The 10,465-nt window shown below is 53.2% G+C and overlaps 1 protein-coding gene across 5 annotated transcripts; it reads right to left on the minus strand.

Annotated features, from left to right (window-relative positions):
* Positions 1-232: 232 nt before the first annotated feature.
* ARHGAP9 (Rho GTPase activating protein 9) lies at positions 233-7,875 on the minus strand. Of its 5 annotated transcripts, XM_047065382.1 has the most exons (18): positions 7,782-7,857; positions 7,138-7,471; positions 6,621-6,844; positions 5,436-5,660; positions 5,144-5,257; positions 4,848-4,952; positions 4,550-4,611; positions 4,321-4,411; positions 4,031-4,126; positions 3,790-3,888; positions 3,408-3,549; positions 3,196-3,303; positions 2,760-2,858; positions 2,502-2,579; positions 2,298-2,351; positions 1,908-2,042; positions 1,125-1,230; positions 233-524 (listed from the first exon to the last, which is right to left on the minus strand). In XM_047065382.1, exons 2-18 carry the CDS (start codon positions 7,451-7,453, stop codon positions 353-355), a joined length of 2,226 nt encoding a protein of 741 aa, XP_046921338.1. In that variant the 5' UTR covers positions 7,454-7,471; positions 7,782-7,857; the 3' UTR covers positions 233-352. The 5 variants fall into 5 exon arrangements, with proteins under 5 accessions (XP_046921338.1, XP_046921336.1, XP_046921337.1 ...); XM_047065380.1 differs by having other exon boundaries at positions 2,502-2,858; positions 7,782-7,861; XM_047065381.1 differs by lacking the exon at positions 4,550-4,611 and having other exon boundaries at positions 2,502-2,858; positions 4,848-5,008; positions 7,782-7,865.
* Between the last annotated feature and the right edge of the window lie 2,590 nt (positions 7,876-10,465).

Consider the following 10,465-nt stretch of genomic DNA (forward strand, 5'->3'; position numbering starts at 1 on the left):
GGGGCTGTACATCTTCTGTATGTGTTTGGGGGAGGAATTTGATAATGACACTGTTTCTGGATAATAAAGGAACTGCATCAGAAAGAGCCCTGCTTTACAAGTTACTCTCTTAGGGGAGGGGTGATGACAGGGAAAGAAGAGAAGCAGGGCTTAATCCACCCACTTCCCTCTTTAGGGAGGCTCCCTTGCCCCTTCCCAAATCCCTCAGGTCAGACTCACAAAGACACTCATATGGGGGACACAGGGTTTAATGGGATGTCCTCAAAACAGAACACCCACTATCCCCACCCCCACCAAAGGGCACCCAACAGAGATCAGGAGGAACACCTTTTCTCTTCTTCCTTGTACCAGTTCAGCGGAAAAGCCTGGTGAAATCAGTGAGCATGAGCTGGACTAGCTGCCCAGGGTAGAGAGCATGGGCTGCTGGGTCAGATGTCTCCTGCTCTGGGCGAAACAGGGTTGGCCCAAACACGATTCCCAGGTTGTGCGGGGTCATGCGGTTCTTATCTGAGTGTGCTATCACCCTGTGGGCAAAGGTGAAGAGAAGGGGCTATAAGGCAGCAGCTTCATCACTTCAAATAAATCTAACCCTTCAACGGTGTGAGCAGGAAAGAGTTCGCCTTGGGACCTCTCTCTGTGGTGGCTGAAGGAAACCAAGCGGAGAGCCTCAAGGGCAAAGGAGACAGGACCAGTAGAGAAAGTTTCAGGACACAACTTGAAGATACAACCTAGGATACGTTCGCCTCTTCCCAGCTTCAGAGACTGCCTCTACAGTCCTCTTTGCTCACAGATTGGGAGACTCTAATTCAAATGGCTATCCTCTTTCAGAAGTCACCACCCAGGCCCAGGTCAGCCACATAAGCCATGACCACTGTCCCAACAGGAGACAAAGAGGCAGAGGGAAGGGAGAGGTTAAATTTCCTTCATTTCTCTCAAAGCATCCCCGGGCTTCTCTTGATCCCCACTCGATGCCCCGAACAGACGTTGCCTGTTTCCTCCATCTGCCCACTAAACAGGTGAGGAAGGGAGGTGTTTCCTGCCTTTACTGCATCTGAACAGGGTCCCTGCTGCTTGCCCCACTCCACCCTCCCTCAGCATGCACAAAGACATTCGGTTTTCCTGACCTGCATAAATGCTCCAAGAGGTACCGCAGTGTGTCACGGTTCGGCGTGGGCATTGAGCCTATTAATTCTCGAATTTGAGAGAGGCGCTGTTCTGATTCAGAGAGTGCTAGAGAGAAAGAATGAAGGGAAGGGCATAGGGGCGAGGCCAAGGAAGATCCTTAGGCAGGGGGGTAAACTCGCTACTCTTTCCCATGCCCATGGAAGACACGATTAATCTACCACTGCCTTCTTTTTTACTGAGCCCAGCTGCAACTTTAATTTTTTTCAAGATTTTATTTTTAAGAAATCTCTACACCTAACATGAGGCTCGAGCTCACAACCTGAGATCGAGTCGCAAGATCTACTGACGACTCAGCCAGCCAGACAGCCCCCTCAACTGCAGCTTTAGCATTCTTTTTAACTTAGCCCTCTAACCATTCACAAAAAAACAACTGGAGTTGGCACGGGAATTGAAAGCTATCGGGGCACCTGAGTGGCTCAGTCGGTTAAGCGTCTGACTTCAACTCAGGTTATGATCTCACAGTTCACGAGTTCAAGCCCCACTTCAGGCTCTGTGCTGGCAGCTCAGAGCCTGGAGCCTGCTTCAGTTTGTGTCTCCCTCTCCTTCTGCCCCTCCCCCACTCATACTCTCTCTCAAAAATAAATAAAACGTTAAAAAAATTTTAAGTTATTTTCCATCTTTGTACTCAGGATAAAATAGAAGAGTGTAAGGGAATCTCTATTTTTTACCTTTCATGCCCCACCCTCGTAGCAAGGGTATTACCCAAAGCTCTCATCCCTTACCAAGGGCAGCACGAAAATGTGGCAGCAGCTGTGGGGGCACCAGAGGCTGGGGTAGCTCCCTGAGAAAAAGCTTCAGTGCTCCAGTGACCACGTGAATATCATCCCATTCGGCACTGTCCAAATCTAATCGGCCCTCTGGGAGGAGAAGGATGTGCAGAAGGGCTCAGGGCTTATGAAGGTCCAGAGAGAGCCAAAGACAGAGAGGTCAGGAGTTCGGGAGAAGATCCAGGTAAGGAAGACCACAGGAATACTTAGGAGGTCCACAGAGGGTCAAGGCAGCAGAGGTGGGCTTGGGGACAACCCTCCCAGGAGCAAGACATGGGGAGATCCACAGGGAGCAGGGAGGATGTCGGATGTTTTAAGGGTCTAAGGAGCCTCCCACGTAAGTACCTTGTCCTGGCTGTTCTGGGAACACATACCTCCCATCGGAGGTGACCGCCCGCTCTGCAACATGGATGAGAAGAGATCAAAAGCTAAGTCATGCAGTTCTAGCCAGATCTCCCTGCTCTGTCAGCTCCCTCATTCAGAACCGCCTGTGGTTCTGAGGCATGAAATTCTTAGTACCACCACTCGCCCGCCCGTAAGTCTTCTCACCTCTGTCCACCAGGAAGCGAAGTTTCTGGACCACCGCCAAGTTCCCACTCACTCGGTAAATGCCATCTACATCTAGACCTAGGAGATGAGGCAGGGAGCCGATAAGGATTCCCGCTCTAAGTTGTATGTGGTGAGGACTGGTGAGAGACCCAAGGGTGGAGAGAAATAATGCAGGAGGGAGACTAAGGTGGGGGAGGTGGGGAATTCCAGGCCTTGGCCTGTTGGAAGGGGTGGATTGTGCGGTCTCTGGAAAGTGACCTCTCTTATCCACAGCAGCAATGCAGAGCCGCACAAAGCTGGGCACGGTGTCCCCTTCCCGCTGGCACAGTGATTCCAACTGGCAGCCGAACACCTGGTCTGGAGAAGCAAAGAGGCGAGTTGGGAAGCAGTGGCAGCATCGCCCATGGAAGCTCTTCTCAGCACAGGTTTTCACCCTAAAGTTGGGCTGGCCCTCCTGGCTGCCTTTTCTAGGCCTGTACTCTAGGAGGTACACTCCTTCCCCCCAAAAAATAACAGGTGTAGGGGACAGTAGTGGTCTCTGAAGACCACTGACCTGGTTCTGGGAAGCTCTGCTCACTGAAATTTTCTCATCCGCAAAGCGGGCGGATGCCCAGATCAGGACTATAAAAGTGCCTGCAAATATATTACAGCAAGTACGAAGGAGAAGGGTGATGGCCGGCTCAGCCCACCTCACCTCGGAGCAGACCACGCTCCTGCAGGCTTTGCAAGGATGGTCTCTTTGCGATAAGGCGCTTTAGTTTGTTCCGCACGCGGTTCTGCTCGTTTCCTTCAGGACACCGACCTGCAGGAGGCAGGTGGAACCAGGGCGTGAGAGCCGACGCCCGGACGGAACCCGGAGACGCGTTCCCGGGCCCCGACCGCCCTAGGACCTCCCGGGCCGCTCACGAGAGCTCCCGCGGCCGCCGATCCGCAGCAGTGGCCTGGACACCGGCACCGACTCCTCTTCGTCTTCCTCTCCGCCGCTCAGCTCCTCCAGCTCTGCGGGTCCCGAACCTGACAGACGCAGCTCCAGGGGGTTCTCTCGATCCTACACACCGAACGGCGGGGGGGGGGGGGCGAGTAGGAGGTTGGGAGAGAGAAGAGTGAAATCTGCACCCTCAGCTCGACGCAGGGAGACCTTAACCGGCTGCCGGGGTTCCGCGTTCCCCCCACCCCACTCCAGGGCACTACACCGAGACCACCCAGCCTCCTACCAGCCTAGAATCCTACTGTTTCTTCCCCACTCCCTGTGCCCGGGGTCCGTCCCGCCACCTCCCATCCAGCTCACCAGGCGTTCGATGACCGCCCGCAGCGCGCGGTGCCAGGCTCGCAACTCGGTCTCGTGGTCTGACTGCAGCAGGAACTCGTGGCCGGGGACCGTGCGGATCTGAGCCGCCAGCGGAGAAAGGGCTTCAGTCAGAGGGAAGGGGCATAAAAAGCAGGGAGGCCGAGCAGCACACCCGCGCGGGAAACTGGGAGCGCATTTTCGGGTCGCGCGGAGCTTTGGGGACGTGCGGAGGGGCACTCACGTGCAGGACGTTGCGGCGGCTGGACAGGTGGCGGCCGTGGGCCAGGGCTGCCCCGCGCAGGTCCACGCTGCTTTCGGGTCGGCTACCCGCTGGTCCCTGGCAATTGGGAGAAACTGAGGCCAACGGCGCTGTTCCCCTCATTGCCTCCCTCCCACCCCGGGGACTGCGAGGACGTGGGAGGCTGTGCTCTTTCCTTTACTCCCCTCTCCCCACCTCCTCCCCACAGTTCGCGGGAGTAGAAGTGCCCAAGCGCCTCCTGCACGCCCCCTCCTCCCCTCCCTCACACTCACCCAGATTGAGGAGGGCGCGGCAGGCGGCGGCTCCCGGTAGAACACCAAGCTGTTACCTGCTAACACCACCCAAGATGAGCTCCAGTTCTTCCTACAGGGGTGGGGGGCGGCAGTGGTAGTAGTGCAAAAGTCATTTAGAATCACGTGGGGAGGGCGCTCTCCCCGCACTCCGCTCCACAATACAGAATCTAGACGCCCAAGCCCCAGCTGTATTCCCGGTTCTCGTCACCTGAGCTTGCGCCCCCCCTGGGCGATCTTGGTCACGTTGAGCAGACCCGACTTTTCCACCTCCTGAGAAGTGGAGCGAGGGGTATCAATAAGGCACCCAGCGCCCCCCCCCCCGGCGGCCACAGCGTTCCCAAGGAGGTGTCCCAGGAGTGAGGTCCTTTATAGTTGGGGGATGGGGGAGACTGGGTAAGAGAGGATACCCGCGAACACGCAGAAAGAGGAAGATGTATCTAGAGGAGCAGGAATTGGGGGGTAGGGCAGTGAGGATCTTGGCCTGCACAAGGAAATGGGACACTTACATGGGGGTCGTCCAAGACCTGCGGCAGAGGTCGAGTGGGCTGCAAGGCTGCTGGCTGGTCTGAGGGGTGGAGCTGGGAGGTGTGCTGGCAGTGGGAGAGTGAACCCTGGGGGAGGGGATTGGAGGAACAAGTGGAGGAAACCTGAACTTCGGAGTTCCTGGCTATAGGGGGAAGAAGCGTGCGGATGTGGGTGAGAGGCTGGGGGTGTGATGGGTAAGGAAGAAGAATGTCTTGCATAAAAGAGAGTAGTAAAAAGATGACTTTTCCTGCATGCGATCAGGAAGGGGGGGTCTCACCTGGGGGCCAAGCAGTTCTGGGTTCCCTGTTTCAGATTCTGAGCCCTTTGTCTGAGGTTGCAGGACACCGTTGCCCCTATTCCTGGTCTGCGTCCCCTCCATGGAGCCAAGGTTCTGGGGTTGGGGGATGGGGGGAGTAAAGCTACGACCAGATGCCACCTCAACCCGGTCTCAACACCCTTCTTACAATTTTCTTATGGGGCCCAAGAGAGAAAACACACTCCTTTGGGGTTCAGTAGGGAAAAGAAGGAGATTGAGGGGACAAAGGAACAAGCTGGAGGGAAAGTCTCACCATCTCTCGCACGCGAGTGTGGCGCGGGGGCTTCCAGGACTTGGAGCCAGTCAGCGAATTTATGTAGAAGCAGCGCCCAGAGTTAGGGTCCAAGTGCTGCTCCCAGGCGTCCAGTCTCTGCAGCGGGGGGCACGCAGGGCTTGGGGGAGGAGACTTGGGACAGCGGCGAAGGTCCACTAGGTTGCAGTACACAGGGTGCTCTGACATGAGGGGCTGGGGTCTTGCCTGTCAGCAAAGGGGGAAGAAAAAGGTAGTTATTCTGCTTGTGCTCGTCCCCAATCTTCTCTCTACCTAACCACCTCCTCCTCTCTCCCCCACTGTTTTCTTACCCCCAGCTCCTGGCTGGGGTGACCCAGGTACTGGGGAAGAAACCCCAGTCCCCAGCTGGTTGGTTTTTTTTTTTTTTTTTTTTTACTCCCTCCCTTAGTCTTTGCTTTTCTCCTCACTTCCTGTTGCCAACTTCCCTCCTCCCCTACCCCGCCCCTACCCCAGGGCCTCAGGAAAGGGGAACCGGCTTTTTCTGGGGGGGGGGGGGGGAAGGAGGGTTGAGGGGAGTGCCCCACCCTCACATCCTCCGGATTGATAGGGGAGAGAGGGAGAGGTGTCAGAGACCCCTGCTAGGGGAGTATGAGAGAGGGGCCATTTTTCATCCACTAGCAAGTAAGAGAGAGGGGAGGAGCTGAGTCTTCGGGAAGAGCAAGGGAGTTACAGCTCTAAATGGGACTTGTTGGTGACCTGAGCTGGCAAGATGGGACACAGGAAAAATGCTGCCCTGGGCCAGGAATCTGGAGGAAGAGAGAACAACATAGCTAGTTGGCTTTCTAACTGTCCCTCTATCACATGCCAGGTTCCGTGTATCCTCAGGATCTTTGCTACTTGCTATCCCTCAGCTAGAACTCCTTCTCATTTCCTAGTTTGGTTCATGGCAGTCTCTTCCTCCTCATTCAGATTCAACTACATGTCATTTCCTCAGAGATGCCTTCCCAGATCCCCTCCATCACTCCCTACCATATTTATGCTTCTTGATGGCACTTATCAATACCAACCGTTATTGGTTTGTGTGTTTGTCACCTCCATGGAAATCCCTTGAGGGCAAAGATTCTGTCTGCCTTGTTTGCCATTGTGCCTAGAACAAGGCCCAGCAGTAAATAACTGCTGACTGCACTCAGAAGAACTGTGACTCACCGGGTTAGCATTGGCCTCTGTCAGCAAGTTTTCCTGAGAGAGGGATCTTCCACTTGCTCCTTCCTGAAAGGGCTTCAGAAGGGTAGGCCTCAAATTGGTAACACTGACACTTCTACACATTTTGGGGGGCAGAGGAGGAGGCTGCTTAGAGGTGGCCTGGGCTCTGCCTGGGGGTTCCTGAGACAGGTGCAGCTCCTCCAGGGAGCCAGGAAACAACTTTGGCCCTAGAAACAGAGAAATGGGAAGAGTGGGGGGGGAGGCAGGTGATCAGAGAGGTGATATTGGCTGCATCAGTCATCCCAGGGGTTCACGGGGAAGACAAGAGCAGGGGAGGCTGTGGAAAAGTACATGAGACCTAGAAAGCTTGAGACTAGGAGGAGGGGCAATGGGGGACACCGTGATGGGAATGAAAAGTAGGCTGACCAGAGGTAAATAAGAGAAGGGGGTCAGCTTTGAGGGAGGGAGATCCAATAATTCCTAGAAGCTGGCGAGGTAGGAAAGTGAAGGGAGTACTTACCAGGAATCCAGAGGGATTGGCTGGAGGTGATGGTGGTTGGCCTCTGGGAAGAGATAGATTCCTCTGCCATGTAGGCAGCTGGGACAAAGATGGGTCGGGAAGTAGAGGGTGCTCCCAGGCGCCTTGCCAACCACCAGTCTGAGTTGGTCTTTCGAAGCAGTAGGAACCTGTCCCCCTCAGCCAGGGACACTTGTCGGCCATCTGCCCCAGTGTAAGTGAAGGCATAGAGGGCGCAGAGCTGGGATCCCTGAGAAGGGTTTCGGGATCCCAGCCCGAGGCTCCCCCAGGTACTTGGCCACCACCGGCCTGACAGCATTGTGGTCAGTACTGTCACCTGTAGGAAAAAGAGCTGTTGGAGATCCAGAAAAGGACACAACTGGCTGCTTCCAAGCAGAGGGACATGGTTCCAAGAACAGCGTTGGGGGAAAGGTAAGGTCAGGGAGCTCAGAATGAGAGCAGAGAGTAAAGCAGAGAGCCTGGGTGGGTGTCAGTGACAGGTTTGGGGGGCTGAGAACTCCTGGGTGATGTGACTGGTGAGGAACTATATAAGTAAGGTGAGAGAGGATGTGGTCAGCAGAGCTATAAGGCCAGCAAGGCAGGAAATCAGAGGAGAGGGGCTAGCTTTGTGATTTTCCTCCAAGTACCTTCTGAGGCCCATCAGCAAATCCACAGGCAGCAGGAGCTGGTCCTGGGTGGTGGTGGCAGGACTTTTGAGCTGGACCCAAGAAGATGAGAAAGAATCAGGTCTGAGACAGAACACAGGCAAAGAGACAGGAATGAACGACAAAGATAAAAAAAGTTTGTGACCTTTATGAAATTTACACAGGCACCAATGTTTCCGTTACCAATAGCCTCAGACCTAAAGCGGCGTGCTTCCTGTGCAGACTCTGAGAGACAGAGAGACAGAGAAACAGAGCCAGAGCAATAACAATAAGACAAAAGTAGAGAGGAAGAGAAAGTGGCTGGGAGAAACACAGAGGGGTTCCAAGTTAGAGGAAAAGGTGCAAATACCACCATCCTCTCAATCCAGGATGTGTTTTGGGAGCTGAGAGGCCTGAAACAACCCTCTGTAGGAAAGCCCTTTGGGCGGAGTCCTTCTTCAGTGTGTGGGTTCATTCACTCATGCTGTGACTAAGGATTGGCTGAGCACCTCCTGTGTGAAAGGAACAGTGTCAGGCACTGGAGATAAGAGAGAGGAAGACAGACACAGCCCTGGCCCTCTTGGAGCTTACAGACAGATCTTAACTAATGACAATAAATTTGCTACAGTTGAATCAAGGCCTGTGGACAAGGTCACAAGGTGCTACAATAGCATTTGGGGGGAGGGAGGAAGGGGGCACTGCTGTCCGCTTTTCCTCGGTGGAAGGTGGGAATGGACTTCTGTCAGTTGCCAGAGCTTTAAAACACATGCTGAGGCTTTCTCCTTACCTAACCACTCTTATTTTCCCGTTCTTTCAGTTTCCCCACTGCACAATGTGAGGCTGTTTGGCTTTGGAGAGGTGGGTAGGGAGTACACCTCCCCCTTGGTGACATCAGAGAGCCAACTCTCCTCCCCTGACACGCGATCTGAGGGCTGGTTCCCAGGACTGGGATTGGGCCTCAGTGATATCTTCCTCCTTAGTTCGCTCCACTTTCAAAATGCGGAGAACCCTACCCCTCAACTATTCCTTCCCACCTCCAAAATAGTGATCAACTTCATCCCATTTATTCGTCATTCATTCATCCGGTGTTTTCTAAGTGTTCCAGTCTCATCCTCTTCTATCTTTTCTGCCGTCTTTCCTGCACTTTATCCTCTCCCTCTTTATTGACTCTTTCCCCTTAGCTTTTAAACGTATTCAAGTCTCAGCCATCTTTAGATGGCCTCCTTTAGATGGAGGTTTGGATGAATCTCCCTTTACTGTACTCTTCAGTTACCACCCTCTTTACAAACTTTTTTTTTAATTATTTCATTTTTTTTTTATTTTTGAGAGAAAGAGAGAGAGAGAAAGTTCAAGTGGAGGAGGGGCAGAGAGAGAGAGGGAGAGAGAATCCCAAGTAGGTTCCACATTGTCAGTGTGGAGCCTGATATGGGCTTGAACCCACGAACTGTGAGATCACGACCTGAGCCAAAGTCGGACGCTTAACCGACTGAGCCATCCAGGCGCCTTGACAGTCAAACTTCTTGGAAGAATTACCTACATATGGGGTCACCATTTCTCTCCTCTCACTCCCTCACCTTTGCAAGGTTCTTCCTCACTAGGGTCCCCCCTGACTTTACAGGGACGCTGCGGTCCTTATGTTGCTTGACATCTTAGTAGCAGCCAACACAATCGACTATTTTCTCCTACAAACACTTCTGGTGTCCTTACCTTCTTAGCAGTTCCTTCTCTGTTGCATAAGGAACGACTTTGGTTGTTCCTTAAACCCCAGAGTTCTGCCTAAGATCTTATGCCCTTTGCACTCTCTACACACTCTATGTGGTCTTATTCTCTCCCCAGCTTCAATCACCTCCATGTGCTGGTGAGCACCCTATCTCCAGTCCGGATCTTTCTGTGGAACTCCAGTTTAATCCATGGTCCACTGAAAAACTCCATTTGGATATTTCACAATGCTCAAAGTAGTACAAACATAGTATGTTCTTTTTTTTTTAATTTTTTTTTAATGTTTATTTGTTTTTGAGACAGAGAGAGACAGAGCATGAATGGGGGAGGGCAGAGAGAGAGGGAGACACAGAATCGGAAGCAGGCTCCGGGCTCTGAGCCATCAGCCCAGAGCCCGACGCGGGTCTCGAACTCACGGACCGCGAGATCGTGACCTGAGCTGAAGTCGGAGGCTTAACCGACTGAGCCACCCAGGCGCCCCCAAACATAGTATGTTCTAAATTGAACTTGTCAGCTCCCCTCCCCACCCCCACCCCGGCCCCCGGCCCCCGGCCAAACCTGTTTCTCCTCCAGCACCACTATTCAGTTAAATTTAAGTTCAATAAATATCGGATGCTTACTGCCACCCGTGCTAGGCAGGAACTGTGTGCTAGGCATTGTCATTTAAGATGACCAATATGGCTCCTGCCTTCTCATAACAAAATACAGTGTGATAATCACTATGATAAAAATACTATCAGCTGTAGCAGCACATACAGGGTGTACCCAATTGATCCATGCCAGAAACCTGGCAGCCAAGCTTCATTTCTCTTTTCTCACTACTCATATTTAACTGATTACTAAATCTTTTCAATCTACCTACTTCCTTTAACCTCTACAACTATCATCCTCTTTCGCCTGGATAATAGAACCTCCTAATGGTCTCTTTGCATATAGTCCTGCCCACCTCCAGTCCATTCCTGGCCCAG

Source organism: Lynx rufus, unplaced genomic scaffold (assembly GCF_022079265.1).
Source record: "Lynx rufus isolate CCGP_SWC_20201006 ecotype Redwood Valley unplaced genomic scaffold, mLynRuf1.p SCAF_7, whole genome shotgun sequence".
In the NCBI taxonomy this organism is placed as follows: Eukaryota; Metazoa; Chordata; class Mammalia; order Carnivora; family Felidae; genus Lynx; species Lynx rufus.

Excerpts from the sequence above, each read along its gene's own strand:
- ARHGAP9 (XM_047065380.1), bottom strand. The coding sequence starts at position 7,453 with ATGCTGTCAGGCCGGTGGTGGCCAAGTACCTGGGGGAGCCTCGGGCTG. Across the intron at positions 5,661-6,620 it reads CAGAGGCCAATGCTAACCCG|GCAAGACCCCAGCCCCTCAT; the intron begins GTGAGTCACAGT and ends CTTTGCTGACAG. Across the intron at positions 4,127-4,320 it reads CCGCGCCCTCCTCAATCTGG|GGACCAGCGGGTAGCCGACC; the intron begins GTGAGTGTGAGG and ends CCCAATTGCCAG.